The 20407-nt window shown below is 41.0% G+C and overlaps 3 protein-coding genes across 4 annotated transcripts; all 3 read right to left on the bottom strand.

Annotated features, from left to right (window-relative positions):
- Nucleotides 1-293: 293 nt before the first annotated feature.
- Nucleotides 294-3307, bottom strand: LOC144464531 (nuclear factor 7, brain-like). Of its 2 annotated transcripts, none has more exons than XM_078171991.1 (2): nt 2265-3307; nt 294-2170 (listed from the first exon to the last, which is right to left on the bottom strand). In XM_078171991.1, the coding sequence occupies exon 2, from the start codon at nt 2142-2144 to the stop codon at nt 768-770; it is 1377 nt and encodes a 458-aa protein (XP_078028117.1). In that variant the 5' UTR covers nt 2145-2170; nt 2265-3307; the 3' UTR covers nt 294-767. The 2 variants fall into 2 exon arrangements, with proteins under 2 accessions (XP_078028117.1, XP_078028113.1); XM_078171987.1 differs by having other exon boundaries at nt 294-2161.
- A 1324-nt stretch (nt 3308-4631) lies between these two features.
- On the bottom strand, nt 4632-7997 carry LOC117256473 (zinc-binding protein A33-like). Its single transcript, XM_033625906.2, has 2 exons — nt 7845-7997; nt 4632-7735 (listed from the first exon to the last, which is right to left on the bottom strand). Exon 2 carries the CDS (start codon nt 7716-7718, stop codon nt 6330-6332), a length of 1389 nt encoding a protein of 462 aa, XP_033481797.2. The 5' UTR covers nt 7719-7735; nt 7845-7997; the 3' UTR covers nt 4632-6329.
- A 546-nt stretch (nt 7998-8543) lies between these two features.
- On the bottom strand, nt 8544-15753 carry LOC117256590 (nuclear factor 7, brain-like). The gene is made up of 2 exons (XM_033626093.2): nt 15566-15753; nt 8544-15456 (listed from the first exon to the last, which is right to left on the bottom strand). The coding sequence occupies exon 2, from the start codon at nt 15437-15439 to the stop codon at nt 14051-14053; it is 1389 nt and encodes a 462-aa protein (XP_033481984.2). The 5' UTR covers nt 15440-15456; nt 15566-15753; the 3' UTR covers nt 8544-14050.
- Between the last annotated feature and the right edge of the window lie 4654 nt (nt 15754-20407).

Here is a 20407-nt window from a genome sequence, read left to right as displayed (position 1 = left end):
TTCTCTGTTATTTGTTGACTTTGATACCGACAATGTTGAGAACTGACATATTGAAACTGTCAAGAATTTAGTTTTGTTAGTTTTTCTTGTAAACAATAAACAAAAAAATATAATTTGTATTTGTTTGTATCTGTCCAATGCAGCCACACCTTTTGAAACACAAAAAAGATTTTTCCACAAATATTTCATGATAATATTTGAGATTGTGTAAAATTTTAAGGGTGTCCGAAAACTTTTTTCCACCACTGCATTTAGACTCAACTGTAGATCCATTGTAGGGGTTACATGTGAAGGTTATGAGTGACAGATGGGAAAAGCCTATATTAATGTTATTATATGACCAACATTATATAAAGTCTGAACCCAGACTGAGACATTTTAAATAGAGCGACTCCTCAGACTAAATGACCAAGAGCAGAATTCAACTGATGGAAACTGAATGAAAACACTTTTACAGACAGAATCATCGAGACTTTATTATATCAAACAGGAAAATGGTCACATGATTAAAAAAAATTAAAATATATGTTTAACATTTAAAACATTTAATGTAATTAAACATTGATTTTTGAAACAAAAATTTGGACTAGTACTGATTGAAACAAAAAAAGCAGATTGTTAAAATAAACAACAACAAAGTGAAAATAGAGACAATGACAGAAACAAAGTAAACAGCAGGAGGACAGGTGCAGCCTAACGAGATCAATTCAGTGACTTTTCCTGTAAAGAAATAAACAACATCAAAAATATAATCGTCCTCTTCATCTTTAACTGCTGTGTTCCACTGTCACACAGACCTTCAGTTTATCAGTGGTGTAAATGTATGGAAACAGTCTCTCAGTGAAAGTGTGTGTGAAGGTGTGTATGTGTGTGTTAGTATCAGGATCAGAGAACGACAGCTTTCCTCTGTTCCAGTCCAGATTCACTCTGATCCTCTGGAGCTTCTTCTGCACGATGAGATCAGTGTGTGGAGCTGGTAGTGAGCGTGCTGAGTATTCACCTTTATAGAACATTATTCTCCACAATCCAGACTGTATGAGTCCCTTCCTCTGGACAGACTCTGCTAACACACCCAGTATCCACTGTGTACTGTCTCCAACCTCGACATCCCAGCTGTGAGTCCCTGAGTTAAAGCCCTCAGAGCCCAGGACAGACCAGTAATTATCAAACCTCTCTGGATTATCAGGAAGCTGCTGCTCCTCCTCTGCTGGTCTCACACTGGTCAGATCTTCAGACAGGATGAGTTTTGGACCAGCAGTGTTTGGATCCAGGATCACAGGAGTGTAGGAGACCATGTCCTTCATCTTGTTCCAGATGTTGAAGGTCAGGTTGCCCAGGTGTTTGGCCTTGTCTATCAGAGCTCCTGAGAGCAGCTGTGGATCATCCAGCAGGGGGCGCTGCTGGACTCTGTCCACTGCAGCCTTGTAGTTAAGCAGGAATGAGACGTCTTCAGCTCTCAGCTCGTCCTCTGTGGCTCTGACTGTGTCTGAAAGAGCTGCTATCTCTCTGCTCAGAGCCTCCATCTTCTCCTTCATCATCTGACTCTTCTGCTCCTCTTCCTCCCTCAGTGCAGCCATCCTGGCCTCCTCTTCCTCTTCCAGAAACTGGTGAAGCTTCTTAAACTGCTCCTTAATCTGTCTCTCTGTGCGTCGGGCCTGGACCTTCATGTGTTGTGCTGTTTGTTCACACTTCACTTTAACTTGTTCACAAACCTTTAACTTCTCCTTTAAGGGCTCCAGAGTTTCCTCAACTTCCTTCTTGTGTTGTCGTGCAGCTTCATCGACGGGTCTGAATCTGTGGTTGATGTGTTTTTCTGAATCTCTGCAGACGACACACAGTGGCTGCTGATGGTCCAGACAGAAGAGTTTGAGTTTCTCAGAGTGCAGACTGCAGAGAGCCTCTGAAGCTCTCTGATCTCTCTCCTGTAAGAAGGCCTCACACAGGTTCTTTAACGCCAGGTTTAAAGGTGGTTCAGCCCTTGAAGATCTTCTGTTACAAACTGGACACTCCCGTGTTTGTTTCTCTTTCCACCAGCTCTTCAGACAGTCTTTACAGAAGCTGTGGCTACATGACAGAACAACAGGATGTCTAAAGATGTCCTGACAGACCGGACAGCAGAGATCCTCCTCTGATCTGGAAGCCATTTAGTCTCTGAGTGAAGCTGAAAACACTGCAGACAGAAAGTACAGTCAGTCATGGCTCCCCTCCCTCCTCTACTAACTTCACTGAAATTTACTTTGAGTGGTGTTTTTAGTCAAACTCACCTTCAGTGTGTGGAGTGTCAGCAGGTTGAAGCAGCAGTGTTGTAGTTTTAGCTGAACTCACTCAGAGGAAGTTGTTAGTTTGGTCTGAAGGTGAGTCTGATCGTCTGTCCTTCAGTCTGTGTCTCTCTGCAGTGATGAAGGGGAACAAACTGTTTTCTGTTTTGTGTCAGGTGAGGGGTGGAGCTTTGTCACACCCCTTCTGCTAAAAGGTGTTGCTGTACCTGTAACACAGGTGTGTCCCATACCAAAGTACTGATTCACTGCTGGGTATGTAGACTGATAGTTTGCAGCAGGTTGTTGCAGAAGCATGTTTATGTTCAAAAGTAGTTTGTTCATAGGTTGAATGTAGTGGAGGAGTTAAAATATAATTTAGGTTGTTGCTGTGTGTGTGTGTGTGTGTGTGTGTGTGTGTGTGGAGGGCGGGTGTTAGTGGATTCAACGACGAATCGCATTGCTGATTTATCACATCACATGATCTGGATATTGTAACGTGGACCCAGAATAGACCCTACACATATAAAGTTTGGTGTAGCCATAGCAACGCCCTTTATAAACAACAAGCCTGCCAATACAAGCAAGTGCTGATAGTGGGTTAGCTTCCTACCTTTCGTTTCTAACTGAGGGGGGTCATCAACACAACGTGAATTAGGAACTGGCTCGTTCACTTCAAAGAGCCGGTTCAAAGACTCGGCTCGTTCGCGAACGTCACATCACTAATGGTGGGTAACAAACTTTTAAATGAAAGAGGTGCCCATAAATATTAAAAGTAACATGTACCATGGAACATTTCAAGTACCATAACAGGTATCATGAAATAGGCAGCACTGAATACGGAGGTGAAGGGGTCCCATGAAGCTTTTTAAGGAAGGAGCACAAAGGACTTTAGCACGTCAAGGATACCATAGAATGGGTAGCATGTGATAATGTAAGTAAGGGGTACCATGGGCTACTGTATGTAAAGGTACTATGTTATATGAGTGGGGCTATGCAATCTTATGAGGGTACCATGGAATATTTTAGTGTTCTATTTCATGTTTTAGCTAAGGAGTACAATGGGGTATTTTAGGGTAAGAGGTACTGTAGAGTATTTTAGGTAAGGGCTACCATGGACATCTTGAGAAAGTACCCCTCACTGAAAACACCCCAATTACTCCTTACCTTAAATACCCCATGTTACTCCTTACCTAAAACATTCCATCGTACCCCTTACCTACCATACTCAATTTACCTTTTGCATAATATATTCCATAGTAACCCTTCCTAGAAATACCCCGTGAAACCCCTTCCCTAAAGTACTCCATTGTACCTCTTACTGAAAATTACCCACAATACCCCTTACATAACATGTCCCATTAACCCCTTGCCAAAATTACATCATACTACCCCTTACCTGAAATACCCCATGGGACCCCTTACCTGAAATACTCAACAAAACCCTTTACCTAAAATAACAAATGGTACCCATTACCTACAATATTCTACAGTACCCCTTTCTCAAGATGTCAATGGTAGCCCTTACCTAAAATACTCTACACTACCTCTTACCCTAAAATACCCCATGGTACCCCTTACCTGAAATATTCAAGGCAATAGGTACCCCTTACCTACTTATTGAGTGACTAGGTAAAGGATTTTATTGAATATTTCAGGTAAGGGGTACCATGGGGTATTTCAGGTAAGGGGTACTATGGGTAATTTTCAGTAAGAGGTACAATGGGGTATTTTAGGGAAGGGGTTTCACAGGGCATTTCTAGGAAGGGTTACCATGGGATATTTTATGCAAAAGGTAAATTCAGTATTTTAGGTAAGGGGTACCATGGGATATTTTAATAAGGGTTACCATGGGGTACTGTTGTCTATTTAAGGTAAGAGGTAACATGGGGTATTTTAGGTAAGGGGTAAATGGGGTGTTTTCAGTGAGGGGTACTAAGGGATTTTTTTGGCAAGGGGTAAATTGAGTATTTTAAGGTAAGGGGTACATGGGGTATTTTTGCTTAGAAGTTCCATTGGGTGTGTAAGTTAAGGGGTGCGATGGAATGTTTTAAGTAACGTTCCATGGAGTGTTTTAGATAAGGTGGTAAGGGGAACAGTTGAATTGTAATCATCAATCAATCAATCAATTTTATTTATAAAGCCCAATATCACAAATCACAATTTGCCTCACAGGGCTTTACAGCATACGACATCCCTCTGTCCTTATGACCCTCGCAGCGGTACATTTTTTTCGCAGGTGCTGAGTAACAACAATCTGTACAGGATAACAGCAACTATCTCAGTACATACCTTTGTTGCTCTCAGACCTTAGGAAGGAAAACTTCTTGTGATTGAAATGTCACTTCAATGAAAAATGAAAGCGGAAACTGGAACAAGAAAACAGTGTGCCATATTTATTTGAGCATCTGAATAGGAACCATAGAATACATCCCGAAAGAGACAGCCTGGATTATTATGGGAATGATGGTCTTTGGTCTTTCTGTAATCATGAGGTATCTTGGAGTATCACAGGAAAGGAGGACATATGATGCAGTATCATAGGTAATGGGTAAAAAGGGATTTGGGGAATGGGCCATCTTAAAGGTAACAGCTTCCATGACATATAGTGTGAAAGTGGTATCAGTAGTTCATATCAGAAAAACATCGTTTCACTCTCCCAGCAGAGATTGCCAAATGACCACAAGAGATTTCTACTGGAATAATGTGTTCATGTTAATCATTAATTTTACTGTCATTATTTAGTAAATGCAATTATAACAAGTATTTCCTCTGTCTTTTTTTTCTTCTCACATTTGTTTCCTTTCATTCTCACACATTCACACTCACACAATGATGGCAGCAGGTCAACATTGGGGAGCAATGTGGGATACATGGTCTCGCCATTTTAATATGCAGATTGGTGGAGCTGGGGACTGAACCTCCAACCATGTGATCACTGGAAAACCTGCCTGATCTCCTGAGCCACAGCCACCCACATTTGTGATGTTCTTATAAACAAGTTTTCACCATATAAATTATGTTTATGTGGAATGATTTTGGCATAAGATTAAAGAACCTTTTAAGTAAGAATTAGATTAACAAGATTTTTTGTCAATTTTTTATACTGCCATATTAAGGGGTTCAAGACCACAGGGCTAAAATTCTATTGTTTTTGCTTTGACTTCTTTTTTTTCTTCTTTCCTTCAGAAATGTTTTCACAAATTTCCATGAGGTGATGCATTGTAAACACATGAAATTTTCACCAACGATTGGAAGAAATATGACGCCAACTGGTAAGATGGGGGCACAAAAGGCCATGCCCCTCACACCGTAAGTCTGAATGACTTGATATTTGACACACAAGTCCAACCAAACAAGGTCCACGAAAAACACACAACCATCATTAAGGTCCCACTGTAACATTTTCTGCCATTTTGAAATTTTTGAAAAACACATTTTTGACTTCTCCTCCTAAATCATAGTTCCAATTTGTAAAAAAAACTTTCTGTGGATCATTATCGGATCTAGCTTAACAAAAGGTATCAAAAGCTTCTTGATTTATTGAATTGCCTGCTGAAGACACTGAACAATGAATTTTGGAGGGGGAGTGGTCCTTTACATAAACAGACCTAACTCTATAACCATTAGGCCAATTATTACAAATTGCAGGAAATGTCTGAAGACGTACCAGCAACACACCCTGAAAGTTTCATTCAAATCAACCACTAGGGGGTGCCAAAAATGTAAAGAAATGGATATGGGACATCACAAATCAGACTGAAAATCATAAAATGTTTGTTTAATTTTCCAAAAACTTGCAGGATGTAACATAGTGAATCATAATTTCCCCCCAGCGATCAATAAAGTATTTCTGATTCTGTTTCTGATAGTAAACAATAATGTTGAACCACTTAAGCAAAGTAATTTTGAAATTGCTCCGTGGGGGGCGCCACAGATCCAAACAGGTGCATCAACCTTTCTCAAAATTTGGCCATAAGTAAATGATGTCCAAACAGCATTAAACTTGAATTTAAAGAGTTAAATTCAGTGACTTTTCCTTAAACATCACCAATATAATCATCCTCTTCATCTCTAACTGCCCAGTTTACCTGTCACACTGATCTTCAGTGGTAATATCTTCAGCTCATCTTTAGTGCCAATGTATGGAAACAGTCTCTCAGTGAAAGTGCGTGTGAAGGTGTGTATGTGTGTGTTAGTATCAGTATCATAGAATGACAGCTTTCCTCTGTTCCAGTCCAGATTCACTCTGATCCTCTGGAGCTTCTTCTGTACTTCAAGAACAGTGAGTGGAGCTGGTGGTGACGATGCAAAGTATTTACTTTTAAAGAACATTATTCTCCACAATCCAGACTGTATGCGTCCCTTCCTCTGGACCGACTCTGCTAACACACCAAGGGAACACTCTGTACTGTCTCCAACCTCAACATCCCAGCTGTGAGTCCCTGAGTTAAAGCCCTCAGAACCCAGGACAGACCAGTGTTGATCAAACCTCTCTGGATTATCAGGAAGCTGCTGCTCCTCCTCTGCTCGTCTCACACTGGTCAGATCTTCAGACAGGATGAGATATGGACTAGCAGTGTTTGGATCCAGGATCACAGGAGTGTAGGAGACCATGTCCTTCATCTTGTTCCAGATTTTGAAGGTCAGGTTGCCCAGGTGTTTGGCCTCGTCTATCAGAGCTCCTGAGAGCAGCTGTGGATCATCCAGCAGGGGGCGCTGCTGGACTCTGTCCACTGCAGCCTTGTAGTTGAGCAGGAATGAGACGTCTTCAGCTCTCAGCTCGTCCTCTGTGGCTCTGACTGTGTCTGAAAGAGCTGCTATCTCTCTGCTCAGAGCCTCCATCTTCTCCTTCATCATCTGACTCTTCTGCTCCTCTTCCTCCCTCAGTGCAGCCATCCTGGCCTCCTCTTCCTCTTCTAGAAACTGGTGAATCTTCTTAAACTGCTCCTTAATCTGCCTCTCTGTGCATCGGGCCTGGACCCTCATGTGTTCTGCTGTTTGTTCACACTTCACTTTAACTTGTTCACAAACCTTTAACTTCTCCTTTAAGGGTTCCAGAGTTTCCTCAACTTCCTTCTTGTGTTGTCGTGCAGCTTCATCAATGGGTCTGAATCTGTGCTTGGTGTGTTTGTCTGAATCTCTGCAGACGAGACAAACTGGCTGCTGATGGTCCAGACAGAAGAGTTTGAGTTTCTCAGAGTGCAGACTGCAGAGAGCCTCTGAAGCTCTCTGATCTCTCTCCTGTAAGAAGGCCTCACACAGGTTCTTTAACGCCAGGTTTAAAGGTGGTTCTTTTGAAGATCTTCTCTTACAAAGTGGACACTCCTTTGTTTGTTTGTCTTTCCACCAGCGCTTCAGACAGTCTTTACAGAAGCTGTGGCTACATGACAGAAGAACAGGATGTCTAAAGACGTCCTGACAGACCGGACAGCAGAGATCCTCCTCTGATCTGGAAGCCATTTAGTCTCTGAGTGAAGCTGAAAACACAGCAGACAGAAAGTACAGTCAGTCATGGCTCCCCTCCCTCCTCTACTAACTTCACTGAAATTTACTTTGACTTTGAGTGGTGTTTTTAGTCAAACTCACCTTCAGTGTGTGGAGTGTCAGCAGGTTGAAGCAGCAGTGTTGGAGTTTTAGCTGAACTCACTCAGAGGAAGTTGTTAGTTTGGTCTGAAGGTGAATCTGATCGTCTGTCCTTCAGTCTGTGTCTCTCTTCAGTGACGAAGGACAACATACTGTTTCCTGCATTCTCTCTGAAGAGTCAGGTGAGGAGTGGAGTTTTGTCACACCCCTTGTGCTAAAAGGTGTTGCTGAACCTGTAACACAGGTGTGTCTCATACCAAAGTACTGATTCACTGCTGGGTATGTAGACTGAGAGTTTGCAGCAGGTTGTTGCAGAAGCATGTTTATATTCAAAAGTAGTTTGTTCATAGGTTGAATGTAGTAGAGGAGTTAAAATATAATTTAGTGGGCAGTATGTATCAAAAGGGCTGCAACAGAACTGGCTGCATGTAATAATGAGGTATCACTACATACTGCAGTGAAGGGGTAAACTGTAATATTGTAGGAAAGGGTACCATGGCATATTATGGAAAAGCAGTTACCATGGAATGGTGAAGATGGTGGGTAACAAACTATTTCATGAAAGAGGTGCCCTGAAATATTAAAAGTAACATGTACCATGGAACATTTTAAGTACCATAACAGGTATCATGAAATAGGCAGCACTGAATACGGAGGTGAAGGGGTCCCATGAAGCTTTTTAAGGAAGGAGCACAAAGGACTTTAGCACGTCAAGGATACCATAGAATGGGTAGCATGTGATAATGTAAGTAAGGGGTACCATGGGCTACTGTATGTAAAGGTACTATGTTATATGAGTGGGGCCATGCAATCTTATGAGGGTACCATGGAATATTTTAGTTAGTGTTCTATGATTTTTTTTGGCAGGGGTACTATTCAATGATTGAGCCAATACGCATTATAATATTTTACTTAGTGTGTACTATGATATTTTTTCTAAGGGTTAACATGGGGTATTTTAGGTAATGGATAAGATGAAGTATTTTAACTAAGGGGTACCATGGGGTGTCTTAGGTAAGGGATGCTGGAGAATATTTTAGGTAAGGAGCATCATAAAATATATTAGATTAGGGGTAACATAGGGTATTTTAAGTGAGTGGCACTGTAGATTTTTTTTAGGTTAGGGGTACCATGAGTATTTTAGGGAAGGGGTACTGTAGAATACTTTAGGTAAGGGGCATCATAGAATATTTTGGATTAGGGATACCATGGGGTGTTTTAGGTATACTGTAGAATATTTCAGGTTAGGGGAACAATGGGGTATTTTTGGCAAGGGGTACTGTAGAATATTTTAGGAAGGGGTACCGTGGTGTATTTTGAGTACGGGGTACGGCAGAGTATCTCATGTAAAGGGTACCATGAGTTTTTTTAATCAAGGTGTATTGGAGAATATTTCAGGTAAGGGCATCATAAAATATTTTAGATAAGGGGTATCATGGGGTATTTTAGGTAAGGAGCACTGGAGAATTTTTCAGGTAAGGGGTAAAATCGGGTAACACTGACATACAGCACAAGTCATTATTAATTTATTTTGAAGTCCACCTTAAAAACTGAGACGTCCACCTAAAGTAGAGTGACTCTTCACACTCAATGACCAACAGCAGGATTCATCAGACAGAATCATCTTTTCCTCGTCACATCAAACATCCAACTCGTTGCTGTTGCATAATGTGAAACATATATTTAACATTAAGTTAACGTTTAATGTAATTAAACATTAATTCTAATTTTCGGAAACTTTATTATCTGGACTAGTAAAAGAATAAAATGTGCAGGAGGGCGCTTTCAGGCAGTGGAGGAGTAACACCCGCTTCCTTTTAGCTCCATCAAATTAACACTTTAATACATACAAAAACACAACTATGTCCACCCGCAAGCTACATAATTTGACATGGTAAAGCCTAGAAATAAGAAAAATGAGCAAAGCAAACAGGGCCCAGACCAAGCACCATGCTCGCCCAACCAGAAGATGCTGGGCGAGGCTAATGAAGAAGAGGACCCACCCAACAGAGCAGTGCCAGCTGCCATCACAGCACTACGGAATGAGGTGACCCAAATTAAAAAATGCCATCGACCGCCATTTTAAGGATGTATACCTGGTTTTAAGAGGAGAAATAGCTACGGCTAGAGGAGAGTTGCTAACATCCATCTCAAAACATCGGCAACTAATAGCAACACTAATAGCAAGAAATGGAAAGATCAGCCACTTTTCATTTGGACACTGTTAGCACATTACAGCGCCAGGTGAGCAGTGGAAGCTCTTTGCCTACTTTTAGCAGCGGGGATCAAAGGCGAAGTTCCTCTTGGGGCCCCGGACTGTTGCTTCGCGGCTCCCGGACTTTCCAGCAGGATGAAGCCGGCTGTCATACAGCAGTGTGGGAGTGGTTGAGTCTGCGGTGTCCTGCAGTTGGCCCAGAACGTCGTTTCCCTTGCGCTGCGCAGTCTTTGGGGTTTGGCACAAGAACCCCAGTGATGAGTGGTTGGCAGCCACTGGTTCTGATGAATCTGGGGCAAAGAGGTCGATCAGCAGGTGCTGGTCTGCTTTGTTATGATTACTCGCTTATAATTATGGTGAAAACAATATCGTTGGCCTTTTGATATTGTTGTCAAAGTTATTATTAATGCGCAAAAATGTTGAATACTGGAGATAAAAGAAAACTGAGTAAGCAAAATTTAAAAGTTTAAAATAACTTTGACCGTGAGCACAAAAGAGTTACGCATGAACAAGTAGATAAAGTAAAAACAAAAGAGTGTACGCAAACATTAAAGCAAGAGACTAAAGTAAAGAAGAGCGCAACAAAAGAGCAAGAATACAAAAAGCAGAAATTACAAGAGGATGGAAAATACAAGAAGCAAGAGAGTAACAAAGAGAGTAACAAGAGAGCGAGCCGCGCCTAGTGCGCTCGTATTTATCTGGCCAAAGAGGGTGGATTTGATAAGGCGGACTCTCTCTAGTTGTAAAATAGTCTCATTATGTTATTTTGGAGGAAACTTAATGCTTTTCTTATACGAGGTCTTATACTTTGATATGTTAAGCGCGATTGACACATACTCTTCCCATTATGATCAAAATTGATTCTTAACATCCAATTAAAAATACAAATTAACATTAAATCAAAATACCATTATTATGCCTTGTATATAAGCGGAGTACCATTTCAACTAGGCTACTTCAAATACACACACTCTAGACTAACCTATAGTTGCAATATAAATCAAGGCGTGTTGCCTCAGGGCGGAGGAGGGGACCCTTTTTTAAGTTAATGAATTAAAAAGCATTTGTAGTACCTCGAATTAACCCTTTACATCACTTATTACTCAATATCTGAAGCAACTCCCTGAATTTGATTTTATGTTTACAGGTAATATTACATGTCACTCAATATCTGATGCAAGCACCTTTTTATCTCCAAACTTGACTTACACAGGAAAATAACAATTTTGAAATATCAATACAATCAAATACTTTCAACAAAAATAAGCAAAGCATTTCTATTCAACAAACAAAAATACTTTGAAAAAAAATACTACACAAATTACTAGCACGGCAACTTAGGAAAGTAGAGAGTGATAGAATGATAAATAAGATTAAAAGTAACAATGGAACTATATTGACCAAACCCAAGGACATAAATGATAGGTAATCTGTACACACCTAAGTGCACCATAGAACCTTCAGTTATGAATAAATTTCTAGATAAATGTAATCATGCTAAAATAAGTGAAGAAGAATGTAAAGACCTCACTTCTGAACTCAGTATTATAGAGATTCAAAAACCCATTATGTATTTGAAAAGTGAAAAAAACAAAACAAAAAAAAAACACCAGGCCTGCATGGGATTTCGAATGAACTGTACAAGAAATTCAATAAAATTCTATTGCCATACTTACATAGAATGTAAACAAAAGCCCAGTTAGAGGCACTGTCCCACCAACCTTAACAGAAGCAGTAATTACCGTGTTTTCCAAAAAAGGTAAAGATGTGCAAGAGATAGGCTCATATCGCCTGATCTCTCCACTGAATGTAGACGGAAAGTTGTTTGCTAAAACCTTAGCCAATAGAACAAACCCTTTATTAAACCAATTGGTGCATATGGATCAAACAGGCTTCATACCCAACAGAAATTCTTTACTTGAAGACATCTTTTTTAATATTATATAGACAAAAAGGAAAGGAAATAAGGACCTAGTCATACTTGGGCTTGATGCTGAAAAAACAGTCGATCAGATTGAATGGTCATATTTATTTGAAGTCCTACTGAGATTCAATCTTGGACTTAACTTTCTAGCATGGATCAAACTTCTCTATAAGAATCCAAAAGCACATAATCTTACAAATCTGACACTTAGCCTCCCTTTACACTTAGAGGAACAAGACAAAGCTGCCCTCTATCAAAGAGCCACCTGCCCAGAGTATTCGATGAGACCTGCACATCTGTGGCTATGATACAAAAGAAAAAACAAACAACATATCATGATATGCAGATGATGTTCTTCTATATATAACAAAACTGCAAACTACTATATCAGCTGTTTTAGAGAAAATTGATTTTTTTGGTACATTTTCAGGATACAGTATTAATTGGAATTAAAGTATATTGTTGCCAGTCAATTTGACCTTTCTAAAAGCTTTTGAACAATTTCCATTTAAGACAGCAACAAAAAAATGCCAACTGCAGGCCAACTTCTACTCCCTAATAGACACATTAAAAAGTAAAACTCTTCTCATCTCCCTAGTTGGCAGAGTGATCTCAAAGATCTCTAAGATGATCTTTTTTTTATCTCAAATATTATATCTAAGGCAAAATATCCCTATTTTTCTGACAAAGTCATTCTTTAAGAGATGAGACTCCATAATAATTCCTTTCTTGTGGTATTACAAATCACATAGGATAGGTAAGAAACATCTACACCCTTCTCTATTGGTGCTATACTCATAGCTCCCACTTCAGTTGATAAATCAATCTACTATCGTAATCCTGTCATACATAATTTACAAAATATATAGAAATACTTTTTTACAATGCCAAAAAAGTCTTGAACACATACACAAATGCTCATACAACGCCAGACACTGTCTTATACAATTTAAAACACTACTCAGACTCCACTATTCCAAGGCCAAAATACACAACATATATCCAAATACGTCACCAGCTTGTGATAAATGTCAGACCTCAGAGCCAATCCTTTCTCACAGCTTTGTCTTGTGCCCTAAGGTTTCATCTTTTTGGTCCAATGTCTTTAACAGCATCTCAGAAATTATTAATGTTTCACTGGAACAAGAACCCATACTAATCATTCAGGGTGTATCTGAAGCATTAAAAAACTCCATTGCCCAACAAAAATTCCTCCCCTACTGTATCATTACAACAAAAAAAGCTGTTGGATACCGAGAGATGTAACTACATTTTATCAAATGTGTGCTCAGTCCACAAGATTGTGGAAATAAAGGACTTACAGCAACTTGAGCCATTTTGTACCGCCCTGTGGATTTACTGTTGGTTCTGCAACGTAGGGAGTTTTTTTAAACTCTGAAATTGTATCCGCCCATCTAAACACAAAATCAGGGAGAAAGTCATCAGTCTTTAGTTAAGCAAAGCATCTAAAGACTGACTTATGAGTCAGACTCCCATGAAAATCACAATCTGACGGCCTCTCATATCACAGGTTGCACAAAGTACAGTTCCTGAGTTGTACTATGTACCTAACTCATAAACTCATACTTACTGTGTGAGTTTATGAGTGAGACAAGGGTAATGGAGAAGGGAATAGAAGGGGTTAAGGAAGTCCTGTATGTAGACTAAGGTTTTTTCTAATTATCATTATTATCATTAATGTTTCTTCCCTTTATTTACGTAATGCATATTTAATACACCTATATTTTGTCTTGTTTACATGCTCATGTTCATGTTCTTCTGCATCAGTGAACATTTCATTTCAAAACTCTTGAAATGAGAGACGGAGCAGTGACAATCAGTTATGAAATGACATAATTTAACATTTGAAATTTCAGAATACAGAAACAAAATCAGATTGTTGAAATTAATAACAACAAAAATAAAATAAAAACAATGACTGAAACAAAATAAACATATCTTTGGAATAATAAGACAGCAGGGGGACAGGTGCAGCTCAGTGGATTCAATTCAGTGACTTTTACTTTAAAGAAATAAACAACATCATGGATATAATCATCCTCTTCATCTCTAACTGCTCAGTTTACCTGTCACAGAGATCTTCAGTGGTAATATCTTCACTTTATCCAAACAGCTAATGTATGGAAACAGTCTCTCAGTGAAAGTGTGTGTGAAGGTGTGTATGTGTGTGTTAGTGTCAGGATCAGAGAACGACAGCTTTCCTGTGTTCCAGTCCAGATTCACTCTGATCCTCTGGAGCTTCTTCTGATGATGAAGATCAATTGATAAATCCGGTGGTGACCATGCTGAGTATTCACCGTTAAAGATCCGTATTCCCCATAATTTAGACCGCATGTGTCCCCTCCCCTGGACCGACTCTGCTAACACACCCAGGCCCCACCCTGTACTGTCTCCAACCTCGACATCCCAGCTGTGAGTCCCTGAGTTAAAGCCCTCAGAGGCGCGAGAAGACCAGTGGTGATCAAACCTCTCTGGATTATCAGGAAGCTGCTGTTTCTCCTCTGCTCCTCTCACACTGGTCAGATCTTCAGACAGGATGAGATATGGACTAGCAGTGTTTGGATCCAGGATCACAGGAGTGTAGGAGACCATGTCCTTCATCTTGTTCCAGATGTTGAAGGTCAGGTTGCCCAGGTGTTTGGCCTCGTCTATCAGAGCTCCTGAGAGCAGCTGTGGATCATCCAGCAGGGGGCGCTGCTGGACTCTGTCCACTGCAGCCTTGTAGTTGAGCAGGAATGAGACGTCTTCAGCTCTCAGCTCGTCCTCTGTGGCTCTGACTGTGTCTGAAAGAGCTGCTATCTCTCTGCTCAGAGCCTCCATCTTCTCCTTCATCATCTGACTCTTCTGCTCCTCTTCCTCCCTCAGCGCAGCCATCCTGGCCTCCTCTTCCTCTTCTAGAAACTGGTGAAGCTTCTTAAACTGCTCCTTAATCTGCCTCTCTGTGCGTCGGGCCTGGACCCTCATGTGTTCTGCTGTTTGTTCACACTCCACTTTAACTTGTTCACAAACCTTTAACTTCTCCTTTAAGGGCTCCAGAGTTTCCTCAAGTTCCTTCTTGTGTTGTCGTGCAGCTTCATCAACGGGTCTGAATCTGTGCTTGGTGTGTTTTTCTGAATCTCTGCAGACGACACACACTGGCTGCTGATGGTCCAGACAGAAGAGTCTGAGTTTCTCAGAGTGCAGACTGCAGAGAGCCTCTGAAGCTCTCTGATCTCTCTCCTGTAAGAAGGCCTCACACAGGTTCTTTAACGCCAGGTTTAAAGGTGGTTCTCTTGAAGATCTTCTCTTACAAACTGGACACTCCTGTGTTTGTTTCTCTTTCCACCAGCTCTTCAGACAGTCTTTACAGAAGCTGTGGCTACATGACAGAAGAACAGGATGTCTAAAGACGTCCTGACAGACCGGACAGCAGAGATCCTCCTCTGATCTGGAAGCCATTTAGTCTCTGAGTGAAGCTGAAAACACAGCAGACAGAAAGTACAGTCAGTCATGGCTCCCCTCCCTCCTCTACTAACTTCACTGAAATTTACTTTGACTTTGAGTGGTGTTTTTAGTCAAACTCACCTTCAGTGTGTGGAGTGTCAGCAGGTTGAAGCAGCAGTGTTGGAGTTTCCACTTTTCTCTCCTGTAGCTGAACTCACTCAGAGGAAGTTGTTAGTTTGGTGTGAAGGTGAATCTCATCGTCAGTCTGTGTCTCTCTTGTGGAGAGTGAGGAAGTATCACAAACTGTTTTCTGCTTTGTCTATTGCTGTTGCTTCACCTGTAACACAAGTGTGTGTCTCATTCCAAAGTTCAAAAGAACAACTATCAATATCTCTAAAAGTTACTGATTAACAGGTTTGATGTTATTTCGTCTGTAGAGTACAGAAGAATATAACTCCAATTCACCTGATAAAATATCATGCAGGTGCTCAGCTATGATGACGCTTTAATCTGTAAAGTGTTCCATTTTGATTGGGGTTAGCAGTGTAGGATTGCTCTGGAGGAATGCCCAGAAGTCAGCAATGCAGAGGGAACACCTCCGGTGGATAAAGGGGATAAAGATGGGAACCGTCTTGAGGATGGCCATGAAGATAAGACCCGAATGAGGGGCAACCATGGAAGCAGGACCCTACCAGAGAATGATTATGGAGGCAAGATGCTACTGAAACAAGACATCACTGGAACACGGCCATGGAGACAAAACTCCATGGACAATGACCCTGTGACTTTATGAATAGCAGCCGGCAACCGACGTTCTGGCAGCAAGTTGGACCTGACTTGGGAGTTTGGGAGCTGGCACTCTGGAGTAACTTGAGTGTGTACACCTCCTACTTCTTGTTTGCTGGCATCTGTATCAAGTATGAACTTCTTCTGGGGATCCTATGAGGAACCTTACTAACCGTGGGGTAGAGGTGAAGGCTGTTTTCAGTGCCTAAAACTCAGTCTGTTCTGGCCCCCACCTGCAGGCATCACCTCTCTGCAGGAAAGAGTTTAGGGTAGGACTGTAACGTTTTGTGTATTGGTGCCGAGTCATTATGGTACAGGGATCACAGTCCGCTGCATGCAACTGTAAAATCCTCACGTTGTCCTGGAAATGTAAAATTTGAACCAGGGTGTGTCGAGGAGCAGATCGGTGCTGGAGCTGAAGGCCGGAGTGTGGTGAGCCCTTTCGATGACAAGCACAGTGAGGAAGTTCTCCTTTCCAAGAAGAAGAAGTAGGATAATCTGATTCAAGAAGGCGATCATGTCTCTTCCTTTACCTTGTTCAAAAACATTAAGAAAACAAAGGTTGGAGGACCAACTTCTGTTCTCAGTGTCATTAATTTTATCATTCAGGTAGGAATTTTCCTTTTCAAGTATTTGCACATGTTTTGCCAAGTCACCAATATTATCTTCGTTAGAGTTCACCCTGTGTTGGAGCTCCAAACCTTGCTCAACCAGTGAAGACAAGGATCCTTGAAATGTTGTTAAGACCAGTTTGAAATGTCTCGATTTTTGTGTTTAAAAATGAGCCATCATTTTAACTTTGATCCATTAAATAGTGTCCCAAATTGTGTGTAGGGAAACAGGGACCCACTCCATAGCAGAAAGCAAACAGTTAGTTTTGTAAAGAGATACACACACAACAGAGCAGGTTACCGGAGGAAATAGCAACCTTGAGCAAAGTTTGAAATAGATCAGACAATAAAAGTAGTTGTGACAGACCAATTTGAAGGAATCTGTTGCAGACGCCCAGGCAGCAGCGTCCATCTTGAATCTCAAATTTCGATACTTGGCTGAATCGTTCTCTCAGGTCAGAGATTCTCAGAGTGGAGCGTCCTCCTATTAGAATCCATTTTAAAATATCACCTTATGTATTTTAAGTACTGTAAGGGGAAACAGGGAATTTGTGAGAAAGGGGTACAAATGAATTTGGCAGGTCGGGGATACCATGGAACTGGGAAGTGGAATAATGCAACATTTTCAGTAAACGATACTTTGGGATACTCTAACAAAAAGGTACCATGAAATGTTCTACTTAAGGGGCATTGGGAGATATTATAGGCAGGGGTACCATATAAGTTTTTGGGCAATTGGTATGAAGTAATATTGTAGGTAAAGGGTATTATGGAATATTTGAGTTAAAGGGCACTATACAATGTTTAAAGTAAGGGGTACCATGAGGTATTTTAGGTAAGGGATAGAAAGGGATACTTTAGGTAATGGATAGCATAGAATATTTTACATAAGAGGTACCATGGGTTATTTTAGGTAAGGGGTACTGTGGAAAATATCAGGTAAAGGGTAACATGGGGTATTTTATGTAAGGGGTCCTGTAGAAAATTTCAAGTAAGGGGTACCAACAGGTACATTTGGTAAGGGGTACTGTAAAATATTTATGTCAGGGGTACCATGGGGTATTTTAGGTAACATATAAGGTAGAATATTTTAGGTAAGGGGCACTACACAATATTTTAGATAAGGGGTACCATGGGGTATTTTAGGTAAGGGGTACTGTAAAATATTTTAGCTAAGGGGTACCATGTGGTGTGTTAGTACCCAGGGTTATTTTAGGTAATGGATAAGATAGAATATTAAAATAGAATATTAAATATTAGAATGTCAGAATATTTTAGTAAAAGGGCACCATGGGTATTTTAGGTAAGGGGTACTGTAAAATATTTTAGGTAAGAGGTCCCAACGGATACTTTAGGTTAGGGGTACTGTAGAAAATTTCAGGTAAGGGGTGCCATGGAGTATTTTTTGTTAATGGGTAATGAAGAATTTTGTATCAAAGAGGTACCGTGAGGTATTTTGGAAGAAAAACTGTAGAATATTTCAGGCAGGTTCATAGGTTAAATGTAGTGTAGGCTGGGTTCTAACAGTCACTGTGGAGCATGACACCAAAGAAGAGGAAATTATTGGACCTAGAGCCGGGCTTCTTGGTCACTGGTAAACCGTTATCTTGCAGTGGCCATAGTGCTCCGCCGTATTCCTGTCTGTGACCGCCATTCAACCCACAACCGGGGTCTGCTGCTCTAATAGTAGAGCAGTAGGCCCAGTGTAGCCCTGTGTGTGTGTGCTGGGCCCTTACCACACACATGATGGAGGAGAAGGTGACTCTATTTTTCCTATTAAATGTGTTATTTAAAATATTTTCACTGCGCCCCTAAATTTCTTTCTGTGCTCCTAGTGAAAAAAGTTAGCGTAGAGCCTGTTTTTAGCCTCATTGTAACCTGTAGCTCTAACTGCCTCTCTGGGCACCTGATGTTTAATGTCTGAAAATGAATTACATTTGTCCAATGCATCAAACTGATCTTTGTGCATAATCACACAAGCTAGTTTGCTCACCTTCACGTGCACTCCTCATGCGCGTTCCTCTTTCAATTAACAGTAAGGACGGTGGAAGCTGTTCCCTCAAGCTGCTCTCCTGCTCTGCTGAGAACACCTTATTATGGGGTTTGTATCCTGGCTCTGGTGCAGTTGGGTCCATGCTTTTATTTTTAATGTAATGATGGAGAGTTGTGTACGGCACTCCAAACAGAGCTGCAGCACCTCTGACTGTGTGTCCCTCACACACAGCCTGATGTGCCCGTGCAAACAATGTGGGACTGCTGTACAGGCCATTGGTGGTCTTTCTCACTCTAGTCTTGGTCATTTCTGAAACAACAGAGCAGAGAAATACATGTTTATTAACAGAGGCCGTGCAGGTCCGTTTGACCCGGAGCACAGTGATCCATTCGTCCTCCTACCGCTTCCATCCACGTATAGCTGTCTACCACCTAACCTAGGCAAGCATGGAAAATGAAACTTTCACTGATAGTTAGCACACAGATACGTCTATCAGATAATACACACTTCACACACACTTCACACACAATCCCTAACAAATGAACATAAACCTGAGAAATGGAAAACTCAGACTTTTGTATTTTTTACTCACCGAGTGAAGAAACTGCTTTTTCGCTCTAACTCCACCAAAACACGTCCGTTCGTGCTGATTTTTTTTTTTCTGGACTTCCTAGCGGGAGATACTTACGGTGTACCGCGTGTCAACTTCCGGGTTACGGTGTAACGTGAGTAAATGTCCATGATCCGCCTGCCCGTTTGTAGCCGCCCTCTCCTATCTATAGATGTCATTTAACTGCCATAATTCAATCTAAATGAAAGCATCTACCTGGATTATTTTAATATTGCCTGTACCTTTAATACAGGCTGAGTTAGGCTACTTAATGTTTCCAACTGTCCAGTGTCCAGTACAGACAGTTTTTGTTTCATAATAATCATTATGTGGAAAAATAATTTGTTTTCTTTTTTGTAATGGTAAAAAAGAGCAAGAGAGAGAGAGTCCCACAGACTCCCTGCAGTGATGCTAACTGGCATGTGTTGCTCACCTTCTTCATTGGGATGGTGAGGGGTAAAGTTATGGGCAGACAGGGCTGCTGCTGCTGCTGCTGACTCATCTGTTGCTGGTAAAAGGGGCGGGGACAACTGATTTAATATGAATATCTTGCTAAACATTTACCTGCACTGATTAAATGTAGGTTAAAAAGGAGTGAAGTGTAACGTTAGGCTAATGCTAGTCTGTAGCTAACGTTAGCTTATTTCACTATGGACATTAAGCTAACAGATTAATCTCTACCGCTCACACATTATAGGCTACCCACCTTTCTTGGAGAAACACTGACTCACATATTGACACCCTTTCTTTTGCCTCTCCTCTCTCTCCTTTCTCTTTTTCCTTTTTTAAAAAAACGGATTTTCTTTTAGTGCTAGCTAGCATGATGATGACTGTAGCATTCTAGCGCAACTGCTGACTGCTGCTAGGCACCGTCACCGTCACCTTCAGTGTGCTCAGGCAGGACCAAACCATTTCATGCAGATACAGGGGGGTGGTCAGTCAATATGGATGTTTCCTTTTTGGTCAGTGGGGATATTAAACTG

This window comes from Epinephelus lanceolatus, chromosome 1 (assembly GCF_041903045.1).
Source record: "Epinephelus lanceolatus isolate andai-2023 chromosome 1, ASM4190304v1, whole genome shotgun sequence".
Lineage (NCBI taxonomy): Eukaryota > Metazoa > Chordata > Actinopteri > Perciformes > Serranidae > Epinephelus > Epinephelus lanceolatus.
The sequence above is the reverse complement of the archived record's forward strand: the minus strand, read 5'-3'. Positions and strand labels throughout refer to the sequence as shown.